Source organism: Chelon labrosus, assembly GCF_963514085.1.
Source record: "Chelon labrosus genome assembly, chromosome: 24".
NCBI lineage: Eukaryota > Metazoa > Chordata > Actinopteri > Mugiliformes > Mugilidae > Chelon > Chelon labrosus.
This window is the reverse complement of record NC_140357.1, coordinates 13,444,258-13,465,643: the sequence shown is the minus strand read 5'-3', so window position 1 is coordinate 13,465,643 and position 21,386 is coordinate 13,444,258. Positions and strand designations below refer to the sequence as shown.

The 21,386-nt window shown below is 46.0% G+C and overlaps 1 protein-coding gene across 1 annotated transcript; it reads left to right on the top strand.

Moving 5' to 3' along the window:
* Positions 1-2,924: 2,924 nt before the first annotated feature.
* Positions 2,925-20,549, top strand: crfa4 (cytokine receptor family, class I receptor 4). The gene is made up of 8 exons (XM_084574805.1): positions 2,925-3,310; positions 11,741-11,850; positions 16,167-16,308; positions 17,638-17,858; positions 19,346-19,524; positions 19,611-19,764; positions 19,974-20,233; positions 20,461-20,549. Exons 2-7 carry the CDS (start codon positions 11,760-11,762, stop codon positions 20,063-20,065), a joined length of 879 nt encoding a protein of 292 aa, XP_084430931.1. The 5' UTR covers positions 2,925-3,310; positions 11,741-11,759; the 3' UTR covers positions 20,066-20,233; positions 20,461-20,549.
* The last annotated feature ends 837 nt before the right edge of the window (positions 20,550-21,386 follow it).

The window sequence follows — 21,386 nt, the reverse complement described above, 5'->3', positions numbered from 1 at the left end:
CCTGACGAGGAGCAGAGACACTGAGGACGTCTTTTAGATGTTCTGTGAACTTAAAGGCGTCTGTGACCGTCTCTGCATGGACAAAAGTCCCTCTGAGGGACTCTTTTTGGGCTCTTGAAGAGTTCACCATTTTAAGTGTGCGTCATGTGACCAGAAGATGGCAGCATACATCCCTGACATGATCCTGGAGCCATCCCACAGAGGGTGAAGGGCTCCTGTGGCCCTTAGAGGGTCTTTGAAGTGGCTCCAACTCCCTTGAGGAGGTTGCATGGGACCAAGAGGTGACGTAAGAGCTCTTAATGAAATCTTTGTCATTAAACAGTTGGTGTCCTTAAACGCACCAAATAAAAAAAAATAAATGTCACAATGCTCTCATTCACGAAACACAACCACATCTAGATGGTTTCTAACTTGTTGGCAGCCACACACCTCCGTTAAACAAAATCCTCCTGAATTAAATCGACTTATTAGAATTTCTTTTTCCAATAAATCCTGGATCGTGTCCCCTCCGTGAAAAGAAAGAAGCTTTTCAAGGACGATGTCGTAAATGTTCTGCTGCTCTTTTAAAAACCATGCGGTGAAGAAGAATACGTCGGAGTGGAATCAAGGTCATCATTTTAAAGTTTTATCCGGGTTTAAGAGCAACTCGGGCGCTTTTCGGCACAATGGCGTGGGCCGACTTTCACCGAGGATTATTGTCAATCAGATCACTGCTGGTTCTCTGTGGGGGTTTAACGCTGGTGCTTACATCACTCCAGTTAGATCTTAAAAATGATTTTTATTCTTTTGTCCGTTATGTGTAATCTGGATTTACTTACTGTTGTATAATGTTAGTGTCTTGAGAAGTGCCCCACTAACAAACTGGTGTCACTAAACAGACGACACACATCTCTGAATAGCTCCACTATAGATGATTAAAACAACATAAAGATCAGAGTCTGGTGCATCACTGCCACCTAGCAGGACTCATGATACGCTCTGTAACTGAGCATATGTACCACCAAGAGACGTTAAACGAAGTGTGGCTGCTCCGTTTTAATCTCATTTTCATGCATTTTCCGACGATGAGAGCTTGTGTGTGTTTTCCGTGCGTCGAACACGCTGACAGATTGTTGTGGAAGCGACAAGGGGATGGGGAGGAGGATGCATTATTCACACTGAACAAGGCTGAAGTTTAATGGCAGGGTGACACACACGAGATGTGACGGAATGAGTCCAATACTGCACACAACACTCTCTAAACGCTGTGTGTTTGCTGCTGCATGGAGCTGGAGCTGTTTGACATTGTGATGACCTGTCGTCTGTCTGTCACGGGGCTCTTTCTAAAGTTTTTCTTTTGTTTTTTAACATTTGGGAACGTGTGCACCAAAATAAAGCAAAAGCAACATGTTTTTCTTCGGTTGTTATTGCGATAGAAAGATGGAGCATTGACATAATGTTCTCTAAAAGATCTTTATTCAACATTATGCACAATTTAAGAGCTGTAATCTTCATTTAAGACATTTTAACTTGTCCATGAGCCTGCTCTTGTAATGCATCTCTCCAGTTCTGTACAGTGTTTGTTCTTGTCGTGGAGATCTTCCTTTTACTTCATGCTCCTGGGATTATTTCTCTTGGATAAAGAAGAAACAACTATATCTAAAGTGCAGGATTTGCTTTTAACTTTGGTAAAACTGTGGCTTCTCTGAGTGAAGTTGGGTGCCGTCTGCAGAGCATCCCTTGGAAAACAAACATCGATATTTAGTGGAAGCCTGACTCGTGTCGACATTAACTGCGCTGGAGTTTGCGTTAAATAATCCCGTGAAGTAAATCATCAATCAGCCTCAGTGACACGGCAGCCTCCCGCGCCAGGAGCCTGCAGCATATGGTAAATAATGAAACCTGGTCAAGGTTAGAGAAACACTCACATGGGGTGTAATTTAGACAAAAGGCCTTTGATTTCCTTTCTAATCTGAGGGGATTAGACTAAATCTGTTGCACAGAGACTGTGACATCACCACCGACCCATTTCACAATGCATAATCACAACGTGCTGCACCGTCATATGTGTGAGACTTTGCGCCACCACCGCAGTGCTGCCGTATCAACATTAGAACGGCTCATATGTTTAAACTGTGTCAGGACCCTGCTAGCAGTCCCCCCCTGTCTCTAGTCTTATTCTAAGCTAACTGACTGAAGCTTAATGTTTAGCAAACACACATCTTATTCAACATACAGCTGTAAACTTTAACTTTCCCCTCACATCATGTACTTTCACGGCTGGTCTGCCTGATTCTGTGTGAGAGGACTCGTGTTGGCTGAGCTCATGTAACACAGTTTACTGTACAACCACAGCAGCAGTAAAAAAAAAAAAAAAAAATGTTAGGATCTGGATCTGTTCAATAAATCATTCAGAGGACGATGCTCTCCAGCTAATTTGAGTCGTGCCTCTTGGCTCCAGGGAGCAGTCACGCTGGTTAAACATGGCCGAGCATCACACACTGGAGGCCTGAACCAAACAAGCTGCTGCTGAGAATAATCTGATTATTTTTGTCTCTGTGAGGCAAAGCTAATGCTGATCTGAGGCGACTGCTCTTTCACACGCGGTGTCCAGCTGCAGGATCCAGGCCTTCCTGAAAAACATCAGGATTCAGTGGATAACTGTTTTAAACATTTGGCTTCTTACTTTCCATGCTCACATTCTCCACATGTTCAGATTTATGTGGTGATGCTTTTGGAGGGAAACACTTTTAAAAGTAGTATGTGAAGTATTTCTCATTGTTGTAGTACTTGGTGTTACATCCTAAAACAAACACTTTCCAGATTCATTTTTATTCCCTCTATAAATTAACCTCTGGTGCTAGAATACATGTGATGAAGCTGTTTCCTGTGAAGTCACTACATTTCCAGGACTAAAATAAAATAAAATGAATTTAGCTGCAAAAACAGAAGACACCATGCATGCATGATTGTCCACACGGAGCTGCAGGACGCAGGGGGCAGGAGGTGGGTGCTCCAGTGCAGAGGGGGAGGCCTCAGCTCCAGCTGGTGTTCGGCTGATGACGCGGGATCAGGTGGAGGAAAAGCTCCTTACAGCAGAGAGCTGCTCAGAAACACTCAGCACGGCCGTGGACGGACGCACGACTCGCTCCGCTCACTGCACAGCACCGAGCAGCCTCTGAAGGAGCAGCTCAGACTTTTACACACGGAGCACCCCTCCCCCGGACTACCGGCTGCATCGACCGGCTGCCGGCCGGTCCTGGTCCCGGTGTGGGTGGATGTTTGAGGAAGCGCGCTGCAGGCAGCTGTAAAGCAAGAGGTTTCCATCCAGGTAGGTCGGAGTCATGCTTTTAATCTGCGCCTCAGCTGCGCCTCAGAGATGAAAAGTTACTAAGAAGAGTTTAGTTTTTCAAGTTCATGTGGAGCAATGAATTAAGAACAAGAACCAAACTCCAGTAAAACCTCCGTGAAGGTTTTACTGCAGTAGAGAACATGATGGAGCTCAGGTTGGATCAGACTTCAACATGTTTGTGAACATGTGCTAAAGCTAAAACAGTGGCTGACATCAGAAATCAAACCTTTTGGGTGCATCTAAAGAAAATATTTCTTCAGAAGGTTTTATTTTTCTGTCCTGCCACATGTTTAGGACCACATATTTATCTTTATAGCTCTTATTTAAACTTTTATTTAGAGAACCCAGAGGATTTTTAAAACCTTTTCTCATCTATCCAAAAAAAAAAGGTTTACAAAAAGGCAACTGGACTTGTAGAGTTTGTTCAGAAGACGTTTCACCACTCATCCGAGTAGCTTCTTCAGTTCTGGTGGACTGGTGGAGAATCTGAGGTTTAAATAGGAACTCCTCCTGAAAAAACTTGCTTGTAATGCTAATAACCAGAAACTGGTGCAGCTAATTTCCCTTAACGACTGGGTACTTACCTGTAGTGGAGGGGGGGACTGTGTTGTCCCTGTCCTCTGTCCCTGTCCTCTTTCCTATGAATGGTTCTCCAACGACTCTTGTCCGTCAGAGGCTCCAGTGTCAAGGTGTGAATGAGACTGAAACTTCTTGGGGACAGAAGTTAAAACTGTATTGTAAATAGATGGCAAATTAAATCTTTTCTCATCTAAAACTATTTTTATTACCGATGATCCGAATGAAGCTTGAGATAAAGTCTGCTCAGATGTTTTGCCTGAGGAGTTTGGATCCAAACTGAAGTTTCATGCTGCTGTTTTGAATTTTATTCCTTGGTACCAGTGAAGACCAGTGGCTGTATCCAAAGAGTTTTTTTGGCTCTTGATTTCTTTTACTGCTTTCCCAGCGTTGCTTAGAACAAACAGTTAATAATATTTTTAATTAAACTGGATAAGCAGCAGAAGATTAGAATGTTTTATATGAATTACGCAGAGTTTCATCAGTAAATCATATTTAGAAGATATTACACGGAGCTTGAACCTGATGCTTTCTAAGACTTTCTGCAGAGGCTGCCGGTGTCTCCTCTCCATCAGTGCCCCCATGTTTTTGAACAGATCAAAACATGACACACATGTGTGCATTTATTTCTTTGCAGAAAGACTGCTGCAGACTGTTCGGCTCAATGGAAACTTGGCAGGTCTTGCTGATTAGCACCAGTTTGTTGGCAGCTGTCGGCTTTGTTTTCTAAATTAGTTTGTGTGAAACTGTGCTTCGCATAAAGAAAACCTTTAATAAGAGCATCGCCTGCACGCTGACCCCAAAACACAGCTTTATTAAAATGAGTAGTGGTGAAAGCAGAGGTGTTCAGAGAGGACGGAGGCTCTCCATCTAAAGGATTTACTGAAGATACGAACACAGGCTTGTGTCAAGTTTCAAGTGTGTTGGATTCAGATGTTTGATGCTTCCGCTCCGGGGTGCAGGACAGGTCAGTTTAAATGACGTGGAATCTGCTGAAACACCGCGTGAAGGTCACCGTGTTGGAAGTTTGACGTGTAGAGTGATGTCCATTCAAGGACGGCTCCTCTGGGGCTGAGTCGTCCTTGAATGCTGTGAAAACGAGAGCAGCAGGGTTTGAATTAGCGACAGTTGAGCACATCGCGCCCAGCTGTACGACAGCACCTTCTTCTGTTTGGATGAAGCAGAAATGTTGTAGAGACACAGAAGCCTGAAATCATTATTTCACCGTTATCAGCACTGCACAGAACGTCCTGTTTCCTTCTCACTGGAGGGTAAAATCCATACATCCACAGACATTTAATTGCATATGACTAATCGTCATAATGTGACCTTTAACATCATATGTTCAGTGTTTTGGAGAAAGCTGCAGGCATCCTGTTTTCCTGTTGTCACTGAAAGCCAAGATAATTCAATTTATTCCACATTAAAGGGCAAACTGTGGAGTGAGGAAGCTGAAGCTGCTGCTGCTGCTCTGGTTTAAAGTAGTTTTGGTTCCTGGTGGCAGCTGCAGGTGGCTTCACATCCTGCAGCAAACTCACCTTCAATTGAAGAAAGAATTTCTAAAGTTACGTTGCACACATGAGTGGACCAGAGGATAAACAGTTCTTCAAACGGACTCGTGTCCCTGTTAGCGTGTTCATACAATGGCCGTGTGTCCGTTAATTAGTAACGGCAGTGTGGACATGCAGATTATATAATGCTCCAGTGTTTATGCCAAACATGACATGTGACTCCCAGTGGATCGAAAGCCTCTGTCTGTTCAGATCTGGTCTTCCTGTGTGTCTGTGTGTGTCTGTGTGTGTGAGGGAGAATGAGAATGCAGCTCCAGATAACACTTATCTCTGCTGGATCTGCACACGACGGTTGAAGCCGTAGCCACAGAGTGCAGCAGCGGGTCCTGGTCCTGTTTTAGCCATTAATGTGGCGGTTGAAGGTGTTTTTACAGGCTGGGTCATTGGCATCTGTTCAGTTTGGTGTGGAAAATTCAATTAGCTGGGCATCGGAAACCGTCCTAGTCGATAAAACTAGCAGAAAATTCTACAATTCTGTGATTTTGATCAGGAAAATATCAGTATCTGAGCAAATCTACGCAGAACGGCTCCTAGAATTACACCCATTATCCACTGATGTCTTTAAAGGCCTCCTTGCTCATCTTTATTGTCATGTGCAGCAAACAAGTGTCAGATGAGAAGCTGGAATATCTTTTGGTATTTTCCCTTAAAATTCCGGAGATCCATGAACGTCTTTTCTGCCTTTTCCCTTTTGTGTGTCAGGACTTGATTAGAGGCTTTGTTATTAAAGGTCAGCAGCGGGAGCAGCAGCAGCTGCAGCAGTAGCGGCCCGGCTCTTTAAACAAGCGTTATCTCTTATTTTAAATGGCTTTTTAAACGCCTGCTCCCTCAAGGTAAATGTTTTGACGCCGGCGGACAAGCTGACGTATTAATCGGAGGTTTGCAGATTAGCTTCCAGGTCCAGAGCTTCATGGAAACATTTTATTGTTATTGAATACATTAATGAGACAAAGGGGCTCTTACACAACATGCTCAGCTGTTAAATTAAATTTAACTTGTTCGTGTGGCGGCTCCATTCCCGAGGGTCGTTCTCCTGCTGCAGTATGAAACCAGAGGATGGAGGATGAAGAAGGCAGTGCTCAGATTCACTTCGGTTCTCCGAGCAGCCTTCTGTTTCTGCCACTAATCTGTAGCGGAGGGTTTCCATCCTCACGCCTGCAGAGGGAACGGCTGCCGTCCACGATCTCGCCGCTCGAAAAGTGTGAGTGCCAACAAGTGAGGTTACTCTAGAGGGCCGTCTCTCGGCTCGACTATCACCACGGCGGCTTGTGCACGGTTGAATCTGAACTAACGTTGGATTTAGAAGAAAAGGAGAATACCGTGAGGCGTTCAGTCAGCGGTATGAACTCTCCTCAGATGTGTGAGCTCTGTTATGCAGCTCTCCATCTCTGTGTCTGCTCCAGCTGCCTTCACACCAATTACCATGTCCTGGGTGAGAGTCACTTCCACTAATGATGGTGGAGCTGCAGTCATGACTTACACTCCATCACTTCTATCAATATATTCATATTTTATGCATAATTACATCGTCCTGCTTTTTATTCCTGCTACCAAACACACTCATTAGGCTAATTCTGAACAGAGTAAACTGCTTTTACTCTAAACATGAACGGTTTTAGTATGATATCATATTTCTTGTGTAGATCTCATCTCTTTTTGCAGTTAAGGATGTCCACTGGTCTTTCAGGTAACACGGGGGGACACTGAGTCCACTACTCACAACATTAAATTGCTTTTAGCTCTTCTTCAGAGGTGCGCGTCCACGTTCGGCGCGGCACACGGGCGGGAACCGATCATCGTGACGTACCAGCGGGGAGACGGTCGCCACGGCAACAGATGCGGCAGCGAGCGCAATGATTGGCCGCCAGGGCTGTAATGGATGGAGGTGAACATTTGTCGTTGGTGCGTGGTAACTGCAGAGCTGCTGTTCTGTCTGCGATGGAATTTCAGCGTAATTCACTTTCCTCCAACTCATGTGGTTTGTGCAAAGATGTGAAAGTTTTTTATTCTCATTTTTACTCCCTGTCAGATAAATGAAGCGACTCCATGTTTTGAAATGCAGAACTGCCGGTTGTAACTCACATCTTTTTCTTTTTAGATTAGTAGATTTGTTTCTTCTTCTTCTATAGCAGGGGCAGTTTTAAAATGTTTAAATGCACCATTACAGCTTTCTTTAAATAAATAAAACAATCAATTTAAGATATCAAGCTAATGAGCCACCCACATGCAGTAATTATGAAGCAGAATTCATTAACAGAATATTTTTGGGGCCAAAGTTTAATCTAATCCGTGATAACTGAGTCCTGGCGGCTCAACTTCTCACAGCTCTTTAAATAATTGCATGATCTTAATTGCATCAAGTTAGGACGCATGGCTGCTCATTAAAGCAGAATTCTTTACTTCAATTATTGACCTCCTGTTATAAATTAGATGACCTTGTGCAAAAGTTTATTTGGATTTTTTTGAGATTAACGACGTTTATGGAAGATTCTTTTTAAATCGACGTGTTTACCGTCACAGCTTCATCGAGTCTCATGAGTTTAGGAGCTCTCTGGGCTCTGGGTCTTGCAGAGTTTGGAAGATTTTTTGTGACTTTTAAGGACAATGAGTTGTGTCAACGTTTTAGTTCAGCGGTCACATACAGCCCAGTTTGATCTCAAGCATAATAACCTATAAATAAAGACAACTCCTGATTTTTTTCTGCAGTAAATTAGGAGAATGTTTACATTTAACAAACTTTTTTTAAAAAAATAAGTGAAGTTTGAGCGCACTTCTCTTCACTTCTCTGACTCAAACCGTGGATGAATTAGGAATAGCACTTTGGATATTCATTCTGCGGGCCAGAGCAGACCCGTGTGTTTGACACCTGCTGGATAAAGGAGCAGCTTGGTGTGTTTATCACCACAAAATCTCATTGCATAAGTGTCAGCGTGGATGGACGGGTCAACGTATGTGATGACAGAAAGCAGGATATAGTTGCACGCCGTTGTCAGCATGTTTAGCATGTTTTCGTGATACATCATGTTCTGTGACTTATCACCTGCCGAGGACTTTGAGATGTGCTCGTGATAAAAAAAAAGTGCCATAAACTGCTCGAACTTGCAGTGAATCATCTGTCAGGTGTCAGAGCAGCTAATGTCATGCACTGTGGATTTACGGGACACCAACACAGTTGAGGTAAATTAGTAATCGCGAATGTAAACAGCAATAACCCCATCTGGAAGTTTTCTAAGGTAATTAGCTTTAATGCTACGTTAAAGTAAATCCACTTCTCAGAAAATGTCTCCACACTATTTAGTTCTTAACATAAAGCTGCTGCATCAAAGGCGTCTCTGTTGATGCCGGAGCGTGAAGGACCAGCAGTGGACTTCACAGTGTGACAGAAGGGACATCCAGAGAGTCACATGTGTGAGGCTGGTTGGGGGGGGGGGCTTTCTCCTCTGGATGTTTGATGATTTCAGCGTGACAGGAAGTCGTGAGTTAGCCAATTAGCCAGAGGTGAAGTGGAGAACGCTGGGGGAAATCGGCTCCATCCAGAAGCGCATCATCGAGCCGTGGGACTGTTTGAGAAGCTGATGGGAGGGATCTCAGTCGTGATGTGCATTATTGAGGCCCTTTATAATATTTCTGGGCAGATAACAGGAAAGAGTCGCAGGTGATTCACCTGTTTACGTCTGACTGTGGGACAAACAAATGAGACGTCATCAGATTTATGATGAGGTTGCGTTAAAGGACTCCACCTGTTACCGTAGGCCGTGCTGTAACGAGGTGGTGTCATCTAACCTGAGCTCTGCCCTGCAGCAAACAGAAACGTGACCTTATTATATCCTTGGCATCGGCTAAGTGGCTGTTAAATCCCTGGATAGCGTCTGTGTGTGTGTGTGTGATTGTTGGCAATATGAATTTAGGACAGGATGTTAGTAGGTTTGGAGTTTGCAGTGCAGGGCGGGACAGCGGAGGCGTTATATACCTATAAAGTTTGTGTGCTTACTGACATAGTTCCTTGTAGTTTTCTTGGCGGTGTCCTTGTGTGTCAGGGTGAACACAGGCCGCTGATAACAAAGTCTCGCTGTAATCCCCCTCCTATAAGATCAAGGCAGGGATTATTCTCTCCGATTGTCCGTTGTCTTAGTGCTCGAGGATGGAGCTGCTGCTGCTCCCTGCACGCCGGTTCGGTCATCCTTCCCTTAGCCCCTAAGCTCTCATGTCACCATTCACACAGTCTGGATGCCGACCTTTTACATAAGGCTGAGATTAATTCTGATTGTTTTTTCCTGATCGGATGAGATCAGCAGGAGGACGTCCTCAGAGACTGCACTTGAGTAAATGCACCAGCTGAGAGAGGCACTCGGTCACAAGTCAAGGCCAAGTATGAGCTAAACAAGTAGCGGAGGATGAGAAGGAAAAGAAGTGACTCAGAGTAAAGGGGAAGAAGGGAAGTAAAGATAAGATAGGACATGAGGAAAAGTAAAGGTAAAGTAAATATGAACTAATTACTGGAAGGATGCAAGGATGTTATCGTTTCAGGACAAAGAAGCTAAACTAACGATAATAAAAGTAAGAAGAAGGATTGAAAGAAGAGCAAGAGAAGATGATGGAAGCAGACGGTGGAGGGAGCATCATGAGGAGATCCAGGTCAAATCAGTTCATCTGGAGAACAGGTGTTTAGTCCCTCTGAGATGATATAAGCTCCTGTAATGAGCTCTTGTTTATGTCTGATATACTTAAAGACAGACTAAACGCACCCAGAGGATCAGTGGGACTCCCTCCATCGTTATTAATATTATAACTAATGGCTAATGTTTGACACCGAGGGTCAATCACCGCTAACAAATCAGATCAGAGCTGAAAAAAAGTGCAAACAAATCCCAACGCTGGCTGCCCTCTGCTCAGCCGACCTTTCAGAATAAGAGCGCCTCTGATTCCAGATCATCTCGTTAAGTAAGGGCGCCCCGTGTGAAGAGAGGGATCCCAGTTTTAGGGGAGTGTTTACAGGTCCCATCAGATTAAGTTCTGCTGCAGGTGAACCTCAGCAGGTTCTTGTCCTCAGCTTCCTGCAGCCGTTTGGATTAAATCCATCCATGAACGGTAGTTTTTGTTGACGCTCACGTACACTCAAACAGGTTTAGACTCTACTTTTGGAGGATGCGTTCCTCTTCTACTCCTCCTGGCTCTCAGCTGGTAGACGTGAGAGGGAGATCAGACCCTGACGTCTGGGAACTACAAATAAAACTACTTCCTTGATCCTTACAGCGTGTGTGTGTGTGCCTGTTGCACGCCGCACATGCTCAGTAGTGTCTGGCGGGACTAAGCTGATTAAAGTAATGAGCTTTCAGCAGAAACTTAAAGCTCAAAGATCTCCAACAGATGACTAATTAATATTGAGGGACACACGAACACCTGTGTCCCACTTCAGTGCTGCTCCCCGACAGAGAACAGTTTGACTTGTAGTTTGACTTGTATGGGCGTAGCGTGATGATTGTGTCAGAGGTTATTTGTGCCAGTTGCTTGTTAATGGAGGTTCCTATCAGCAGTTTTTAATCACTTCATCTTTCCTTCCAAGAAATGTTTTGTCCATGATGTTGACATGGAAGGCTGGCCTAGATACTGCACCACTCTGGCCCCCGCTTTGTCAGATTAAAACTATTTCCAGAATCCTTCTTCTAAAAAGTCTTGCGGCAGAGCTGGGTCGCTCCTGAAGCACAGATGCAATTTGGCAACCTGGAGTTAAAAATGCTTCTGACGGCAACAACTTTATGAGAAGTCAACTCACAACTTTCTTAACAAACAGACCTAGAGGAAGCTTTAATGAGCAGCTGGACATGTTAGCAGTTAGTAAGATTTATTTTGATATAGCCATAGAGTTGCATACAAGTTGACTATTTCTCCGTTGTGGTATCATAGTTGTGGGAACTGAGCAGTGTTGGTTTTCCTAAATTTGGACTGCTTTAATGGGAGAAAGGAGGGGGCGGGGGGAGGGTGGGGGGTGCTCATCCCTTGTGATGTGTCTCATGACTGCAGGAGGCGACGCTGCGTTGCTGCTGCTCTGTGTTTGGACTTAAAAAGCTGCAGGGCGATCGCACCGCTGCCCTTGAAGATCTAAACATTCAGTTGTGTCCAGGTCACATGTTCTTGTTGTTGGACGTTGTCACGTGGCGGAAACTAGGCTTTCCCACAGTTGTGAGGCGCTGTGGAGGGTGGCTGGCTGGCTGTCACCTCGAGCTCATGTTCGTTTGGTGTGTTTTTGTTTGTGTGTGGACAGGTTGACTGACCGAAGCAGGATGCTGTGGCTGCTGCTCTGTCTGCTTCCTCCTGTGGGCTGCAGCAGGATCGACGCCCTGGACGTCACTCATAAAGAAAGACACAACCATGGTGAGCCTCCAGTCCTGCTGTCTTATATGTTTATTTTATGATGCTGCAGACATCTGAAGTGGACAGAATCCCCTATTGTCGGGTACAAATGGATTTGCTTTCAGGACCGCTGTCTGTCTCTATTAGATAACTGGGAGAAAAGATGCAACAAAGGTCACGAAAGTGTCAGAAACGAAGTAAACTCACTGCACATTAAACTATTTCTCTATTTGAGCAGTTGCCGGTTAGTTTTTGATTCTTAATAACAGCCGATAATGTCAAGGATTTGTTGGACGAATCTCTGGAACCACGGGAGTCTTGATCAACCTCTTCGTGGTCGTTCAGCAGCAGCTCCATCTGACGCTGCTCAGGCTCAGGCGATGACCAGCTGAGCTTGTGGATCGTTTGTTTCCACTCAGACGAACATGTCGGCGTCTGATCGATGCTTCAGCGGGGAGGATGAGTCACAAACGTAGCTGCTTGAGCATCTCTTACCTTCGACGTTTAAGATCAGATTTGCATTCTCGAATTGACTCATCTCCTCTTCTTCCAAGGTTTACCAAACAGTAATGTTATCACCCATCCAAATAATCTAGTTCAGGTGTTCCTGTCACTTCCATGTCCACAGGTGTATAAAATCGAGCACCTAGGCATACAGACTGCGTCTACAAACATTAGTGAAAGAATGGGTCGATATCAGGAGCTCAGTGAATTCCTGTGATAGGATGCCACCACGACAGCAACTCAGCCACAAAGCGGATGATGAGGTGCAGAGGTCACCAACTTTCTGCAGAGTCAACCTCTACAGACCTCCAAGCTTCACGTTTCCTTCAGATTAGCTCCAGAACAGTAGAGAGCTTCATGGAATGGGTTTCCATGGTGAGCAGCTGCATCCAAGCCAAACATCACCAAGTGCAATGGAAAGCTGGACTCTAGAGCGGTGGAGACGTGTTCTCTGCAGTGATGAATCATGATGGATGAATCTGGGTTTGGTGGTTGCCAGGAGAATGGTACTTGTCTGACTGCATTGAGCCAAGTGTGAAGTTTGGGGGTTGTTTTTCAGGAGCTGGGCTTGGCCCTTACGCCCCTGACCAAGAGATTTTGGACAATTCCATGCAATTCCCAACTTTGTGGGGACAGTTTGTGGATGGACTCTTCCTGTTCCAACATGACTGAGCACCAGAGCACAAAACAAGGTCCATATAGACATGGAGATGAGAGAGTTTGGTGAGGAAGAACTTGACTGGCCTGCACAGAGTCCTGACCTCAACCTGATAGAACACCTTGGTCAAAATGGTCCAAACTTCCCATCAGCACACTCCTAAACCTTGTGGAAAGCCTTCCCAGAGGAGTTGAAGCTGTTCTAGCTGCAAAGCGTGGGCCCACGTCATATTAAACCCTATGGATTAAGAATGGGACGTCACTTAAGTTCATATGCGTGTAAAAGCAGATGACCCAATACTTTTAGTAATATGGTGTATGTGCTGGCCATGGTGCCAACGTGATGAAGCATATCTATTCATGGCTACTCTTGTTGTTGAAACAGCCGTCAGGGGTCATTTCCTTGCAGCTCTCTGGGCAACCCTCTAATGCTAAACGTTAACAGATGATGGATGGATGCAGATTTAGCTCCTTCAGCTAGTCACAACCTGCCACCTGGAAGGAGGAGCTCCTAGACCGACAACAGGCAGCAGTGTGTCCAAGATGTGCTCGCCCGTTGTCCTCGAATATAATCCGCCCCACGAGGTTAAACAGTGCAGCAGCCTGAGCTGACCTTGCCTGCAACCTCGTCACAAATCTGGATGAGTGAGAGACGAAGAGATGAAGTTAAAACTGAAATAAAATATTCTGGGCTTCAGGAAATAAAGACGGAGAAGGAGATTAAACACGAGCCTGGAGAGCGGCTGAAATTATTCTAGTTTGATGCTGATGTGGACATAATTAATGAAATGAACTATTAATGTTCATCCGGTGATTGAAACGTTGTGCAGGTTGTCAAGAGAGACCGCCTCAGGTGCAGAAATGTGGTGCAGTGTTATCAGACAGACCCAGACTGCAGCAGGAAGGACAGGGAGGACAGAGAGGACAGAAAGGACAGGGAGGACAGCGTTCTGTCATTTAATGTTTCATCAGATCTGACTGTCTGTCCGATTTGTTCCGCGTGAACGCTTAATGATTTATGTGCTTAACAATGACAACAGCGCTGACAACAAATCGGTTTGATCTCCTCCTCTCTGTGTGCATGTCCGCCTGAGTGAGTGTTTGTGTATAATTGCCGTTCAATAAATCACTGTTGCTTTCCTCCGTATGTGGACGTCCAGGTTTAGCAGCCGCTGCCTGAACCTCACAGCAGGACTCCAGCTGATGTTCTTTTCTTTTTTTTATGTTTCTCTGCTGGTTTTGGTGTCCGTCCAGTCGGTTCGCCTCATTTGTGAGTTTAATCTTGTTTGATCTCCCATAGGGGCTCGACGGGATGCCGTTATCGTGTCGGAAAATGTTTCACAATCAGAGCAGAAAGAAACCGTGCTACGCCGCTTTATTTCTGTACTCGCAGGAAATTAAATCTGCTGCAGCCAAGCTACTCACAACCTGGCCCGGATGTACGGGCACGTTGAGACCTTTTTTTGTCAAAGCTGATTGTGTATTTTTCAGCATAAATAAATGTTGACATTGATGGAGGTTCTGTCTAGAGTCAGATTTATGTCTGTGTGTCCTTGCAACTAAGCTGATAATCGTGAAACACAAATATTTCCTGCAACAAAACAAGTCTTATCCACTTGGCGCCTTCATTTCCAGTTTAAAATAAACTCAGTGTTTCACGCCGGCCGGTCTGATAAGCTGCAGGTATAAATTTGTCCAGCTCCACTTGTCCCCAGCAAGCGTCCTTTCCGTGCTTCATTTCTGAGAAGTAGGGCTCGTTGATAAGAACGTCCCTGCAGCGCAGATCACTGAGCTCCTTACGGCCGAACACAAGGCCTTTGTTTCCCCGCTGCTCTCAGACCCGCGGCGCCGTACATTCTCTGAAGGATTACTGCTCGCCTCCCACTGTCGCATGACGACGTCTCGCTGTTTTCTTTTCCTCTCAAGGTTCCTGCTTTTACATTTGTTGTGGAGTGAATCGCCTCCGCAGCGATGACAACACCCCACACACAACGCTGCTCCATTAACAACTTTATGTCTCTCTTATACTGGAATATTTCCTTGAAATGGTCGTCCGTGCTTTCGTAGCTGCCTCTAATGGACGTCCTAGGCTCTGGTTGCCGCGGTAACCCATAGTGTACGGACAGGGGCAAGCTCTTGTTGTGTTTGGAAAGGAAATGCCGTCTCCGCTCCAAAGTGGTGAAAGTTGACATTAGTTGACATTAGTCCCAGAACCAAGAGGCTCTTATTGTGAAGGCCGACCAGCCAGAGGGAGTGTCTCATTCTGGATCTGGTCAACAGTTTTAGGCCTTTCTGAACTGCTTTCCCCGAACAAAAGAATCTGTTAAAGTGTCCTGGTTGACGTGTCCAGACATCAGATCTGCTCTGACCTCCCGCCGCTGTCAGATGCTGAGCAACTGGTGGAATTCACCGTCATGGGACCAGCGGTTTATCAGACGCTGATGGATCGGGTAATTGAGTGTTTGAGGTAAAAACTGATGTAATTAGGAGATGGATTTTGTGATTAGGCGAGGCAGAGGGGAGTTGACGGCAAGATAATTGATTATAGTTTCCCCCTGTAGTTCCCCATTTGTGTGTGTGTGTGTGTGGTCCTCATTAGATGCTCTCTGTGTTTATTGTGGAGAAAGACTTGAGTTTCTTCCAGCGTACGGTAAAGTTCGGCTGCTCAGGTTTAACAGAAACGCAGCTTTAGCAGCATCCTGCTGTAAGAGGAAGGTTTATCCATGTGCCTGGTGCCAGAAGGTTTTCTGGTTGTAATTCTTATTTTGATTACAATCCTCTTGTGATCTTCTACTTCTACTTAACGTACTTAGACTTTAGTCTCCCACAAGGGAACCTGCTGGGTCACGGGAGCTCAGTTGCACTTAAAAAAAAAAACGCCCTTGAGAACCACAAGTAAAAAGAAACTAGGTAAAAATGTAGAAAATGTGCATATAAAAATATATTATACACATGGGAAGGATTAATAAGGTGTGTTTGTTCTTATAAGATTATAAAGATGAAGCTTTAAGTTGCTCAAACCTGAAGAAAGGGTCAGGCGTCTCACCTGACTGTCCCTCCACCTGTGTCTCATCTCCTGCATTCATGGAAACACCTGTTTCTGCTCCGACCGTTGCCATGGCGCCGCTGCTGCTGCTGCTGCTGCTGCTGACGCGACTTTGTGGCTTTTTTCACAGAGGAGGTGGTTGCTGCGACAACGAGGCCGCACATCTACCGCTGCCGCTCCCCAAACATGGAGGACTTCACCTGCTGGTGGCATCCTCTGGACAACCTGACGGACGGGGACGAGGTCCGCTACGTCCTCACCTACACCAAAGAGTGAGCTCACCTCACCCTCACCTCACCTCACCTCACCCTCACTCATGTCCTCACGTTATAAACTCAGTTATATTTTATTTACATTCCAGGAGAAGATATTCCACATGTGTCTGAACGAGTGCGTTCTTTTTATTCTGTCGTAAAATAACTTTCACTCTTTTCAAAAAGTGAGAGAACAACGGACACATTCATGCTGGGCAGAAATTCAGCCTCTGAAGTTTCTCTAAAGTTTAAATCCAGTTTGATTTGAAGCTTTTAAGACGTCGATATTTCAGAGCAGCGTCACGTGGCCTCAGGCAGGCGCCAGCCGCCAGCCGCCCTGCGCGGCCCACACAGCGGAGAGAATGCCGCCAGTAATCAGGACAAATTGGATTGAGCTTTGACCCCACATAGCATCACCGCTCACAGCGCTCCGGAGTTTTTTTCTTGTTCTCCTGACGCTGTTTGTTTAAATTCTATTTATTCCTTTCGCTTGATCTTTATTCCAAAATTACATTTGTAAACCCATATATAAATATACGCTGGGCTATTTGGCGTCACATTTATTTAGGATTATGCAACACATGAGTACTCCTTTCAGTGTTTAGTGATGAAACAGGACCTGTGTTCTCTACATCTGTTCTGCTGCAGGACTAACCGACTCCAACTTGTTTTCATTATGTTGCTGCTTCTGAAATACGTCCTCACTGTCTGCTTCTGATTTCCTCATGATGCCGGTAGTAAAGAAACCCTTCCAGTATCTTTACCAGTGGAGAGCCGTGCATTAATCCATTACTAAAGAAAGAAACCCACTTAGAACGATTCATAAAGTCTCCTCTCACTCTTTGCAGCCACCAGCGCCACATACGTCAAATCCAGCAGAAGCATCAATGTGAACCCAGGCTAGCTAGCTCCAGGGTTGGGCGGCCTTTCCTCACAATATCCAGCTTTTCCTTCAAAGTCCGCCGTGAAAATGTCTTTCTAAGAAGATCTGCAACCAAACCGATAGCCTCTCCTCCTTCCTCCATCGTCAGCTTTCGAAACGTTAACGGGGACCGTCTCTCTGACTGTCCAATCAGAGGACGTTGCCACAGAGAAGCTGATAAAACTAGAAAATGTGATTGGTTAAAGGAACAGCGTCGTTACAGTGTGTGTCAGTTTTAATTGTGAAGGCCCAGGCAGATTTCTTTGACTCCAGCGACACATGATGATGAAATATGATTGGATAAAAGCTCTAATGCTAAGCTACACCGCAGCTGAGAGGCAGACAAGACATAGAATGAAAAGAATAGGCTCAGTCTGAACCCATTTAATAAGAGTAATGGGGAAATATTAAAATGTGAGTGTAAGTTTAGGCCTGCAGAGAAGGCTTTTAATAAATATCTTCCTAAATCTTTGCAGTAAGGAGCCCGTGCATGAGTGTCCAGACTACATGACCGCAGGCCCCAACAGCTGCCACTTTGACAGCAGCCACACGTCCATATGGAAAATCTACTGCATGAACGTGACCGCCATCACGGCCCACGGGAACTACACCTCCAAGGAGCACTGCCTGGACGTGGTAGAGATCGGTAAGAAGACAGACGTCGTTGAGGCGACGAGGAATAAACTGTGGAATATATTGTGTCATGTGTTGTGTAATATATAAACGCAGCCCAGTCAAGCAGCAGGAGTCTCTGAATGCAGTCGACTGTAGAATTTATTCTGAGAGGTCGCATGAATTAGATTTAATTTACTCAGTGTGTTGATTCTGCATTCAGACCACAGCCTTTTCATTCTCTGTTAATAATTTCTCAGTGCTGGTTGTTCGCGCCTCTGCAGGAAGAGAATCAAACACGAGCTGTAAAAGTACATGTATATATATTTTCCTGTTGTGGAGCTGTGGAGCGTTTCAGTCCTTGAAAGTTTGAATGAAGCTTGTTTTTGTCCATTATCAGTGAAACAAGGCCACTGTTTCATTGAGCGATGGTTTTTAAAAACCCATTTAAAAGATGAATGCGTGGACTGAAAAGCCCTCAAACCTTGCTCTTATGTTCAAGGAGCTTCTGCTGCACAAGTCTCTGCCAGCGGTTTAATCTCATTTACTGGGGACTGAGTGTGTGTGTGTGTTATTGTCCAGATGCAGCGGATTTGAACCGGATCCGTCTACTTCCTGCGCTGGTTCTAGGTTCTGCTGTGTGTCCGTGTCATGTGAAAGAGCTGTGGCGCGTGTGATCTGTCAGTTTTAATACGCGTGGAGCAGCCCCGGGGCGTGTGTCCATGTGCCGTTGAGGACGTGGTCCTTATCACGGCCCCGCAGGAGGCTCGGCCCACGCCTGCAGATTCAGCCCAGCGCAGCTCATTTTCATTTTAATGTCATGTTACTGACGTGACATTCAGGTGTGTGTGATGTTAACTCGTCTAACTAGCTAATGATTGGTGCTCACGATCCGTCAGTTGTTACGTTGCCCTTTACATGAAATGTTGGTGTGATCCATAAGATGATTCATGCAGCGGCTCGCCACCTGTAGCATGCTGACAGGGTTATTCTCTCCTTGCATATATCTGCTCTGGTTTATTGTATGTTTATCTCTGAGGTTTAGTGTCCTCCGTGTTGTGCAGCTTTCAAGTCACGGTATCAATTACAGATCTGACTGAGGTCCTTCTTATCAGATTGTTGCACAGGCATGTTGTTGAAGTAATGATGATGAAGAAATGATTAAAGTACTGAGGCCAAAGAGTAAAACACTGAAACACTGAAGCTAAACAAGCCAGTGGAGGTTATCCTTATCGGATTTCATTCAGTTCACACTATAATAAAGGTAAATTTATCTTGATGTGACATAAACAGAGGTTATAAAAATGTTTCAAGCGTGAATAATGGATTATATTATGTCCTTACATAAGTGCTGCTGAAAAACTGTTTGGTTGTCTTCACGTGTGAGCAGGCGGAGGTGATTTACTGGGAGCATATGACCGAGAGAAAATGTTTGATGGAGCATTTCTGACCAGAAGGAATGTTTTTAATGAGCGGAAAACCTCCCCGTGAACATTTCTCAGCGTGTCCTGTGTTCAACAGTTCAGACCGAAGCCCCGGTCAACCTGACCTACGAGCTGATGGACGTCGGCGGGCATGAGATGGGCCACAACGCGCTGCTGTCCTGGGCGTACCCGTTGCCCTCGGACCTGCAGTACGGCTGGATCACGCTGGTGTACGAGCTGCAGTACCGGCGGGTTACAGAGCCAGACAACTGGAAGGTACAGAAAGAGAAAGCATCAGAATCTGCCCTAGCCTTCGCCTAAGAAGCTCATTATTGATGGTGACGTGTTTGTTTCTGGTGCAGGTGAAGCATCCTCTGCGCGAGCCCCGCGTGGAGCTGCTCGGCCTCCCCGTCGGAGACTACGTGATCCGAGTTCGCTGCCGGTCGCACAACTACGGCCTGTGGAGCCAGTGGAGCTCCACGCTGCTGATGAGCATCCCCTCCAGGCCGCCGGCAGGTACGCTGGGTCACCATGACAATCCAGACGCCGACTTGCTTTCTTTTATTTTTTGTGCATGAAGTGATACGTGGAACCACACAACAATGAAAACCGACAGACGGCTTCTCTTCTTGTTTTCTGCTTAAATGTTTCATCCCTGAGGGTTTAAAGCTTCAGGGAGGAGGAGGAAGGTTGACTGGTCGATTAAATGTCCTCTACCTGCGCAGGTAAACTCCTGGTGCTGATTCTGGTGACGGGAGTCGGCGTGTTGGCTCTGCTGGTTATCACCTTCGGCGTTATTCCTCAGAGCAAGAGGTGAGAGGACGCTGGTGCAGAGAGAGAAAGGAGAAAGGATCTGTCTTGCATGAACTTGCATGCAGCCAGCTTGTGTCTCAGCTCGTCTCTTTATGTTTCCAGAATAAAGGAGTACTTCCTGCCGCCCATCCCGAAGCCGCGGATCATCGGAATTGACCCACGTCTCCTGAAGGTAACACTGCTTTCATGGTCGTCTCTTCTCTTTTCCTGCAGCTTTGTCTAGTTTTCTCTCACCTTGTCCTTTATATTTCACACAACACCTTGTATCCTGTCCCCTCCTTGTCTTCCTATTTCTCACCGTCTCTCTGTCTTCGCTCCACGTCTTCTTGCTTCTTCGCTGCGTTTGTTTTTTCTTACCTTTTTTGACTTGTGTTCCTTCTTTCCCATTTCCACCCTCAGAAGGGGAACTTGGATGAAATCAACCGCCACTTCAGTAACTTCCACAGCTACAGACCCCCGAGTTACTCTGAGGAAGTCTGGGACCAGGTCAGCGCTGACGACGTCTACCTAACCACGCCGAAGGATGGCGGCGTCCCCAGCGAAGCCACGGACAGGGAGAAGGACACGTTAATGGTCCCCTGTGTCCAGACGCCTGTGGCGGCCTATCACCAGTTCCCAGCCCAGAAGGCGGCGTTGTACATGCAGAGTGTGTCGCCCTACTGCCCCCCTCCTCCTGAAGCCTTTGCCCCGTCCCTGGACGTTATCTCCCCGTGGCCGAGGCAGGAGATCGTGTCGCTGCCGGGCTCAGACTACAGCGTGACCGTCCCCGCTTCTGAACCAACTGCTTTCACCCCCAGCCCCCCACCACAGGATTTCTACACCTGCGTGCAGCTCATGAATGAGACCGGCGAGGTGCATCTGGTGCCCCGCGTGCCGCTAGCGTACACCCGGGAGTTCCCACCTCTTCCGAGCCTTGATTCAGATTCGGTAGAGAAGGAAAAGAAGAAGAACCTTAGTGACTACCAAGCCAGGAAGAACGGGATGCTGAAAGACGCCGGCGACTCGGAGAGGAGCGAAGCGGCTGTGCCTCTGCTGCAGGTTGCAACCACAAGGGTTGAATGACAGGAAGTGCATCCACAAAGATATCCAGACACTTTAATGATGAGCTGCAGCACGGAGACTGTCGCCATGTTCAATGCTAAAATCTGCTTTAAACTGATCTCCTGTTCTGTTCCACGTGTCCCGTCCTGGTTTGAGAGGAGGTACATCTGCAGGACGCCAGCCTTGACTCTCTCTACGTCTGATCGTTTTTTTTTTTTTAGGTGTAAAGGTCCCGACTTTGCTCTGGCAACAAGTCAGCAGACAGACGTTTTATAAGGACCTAC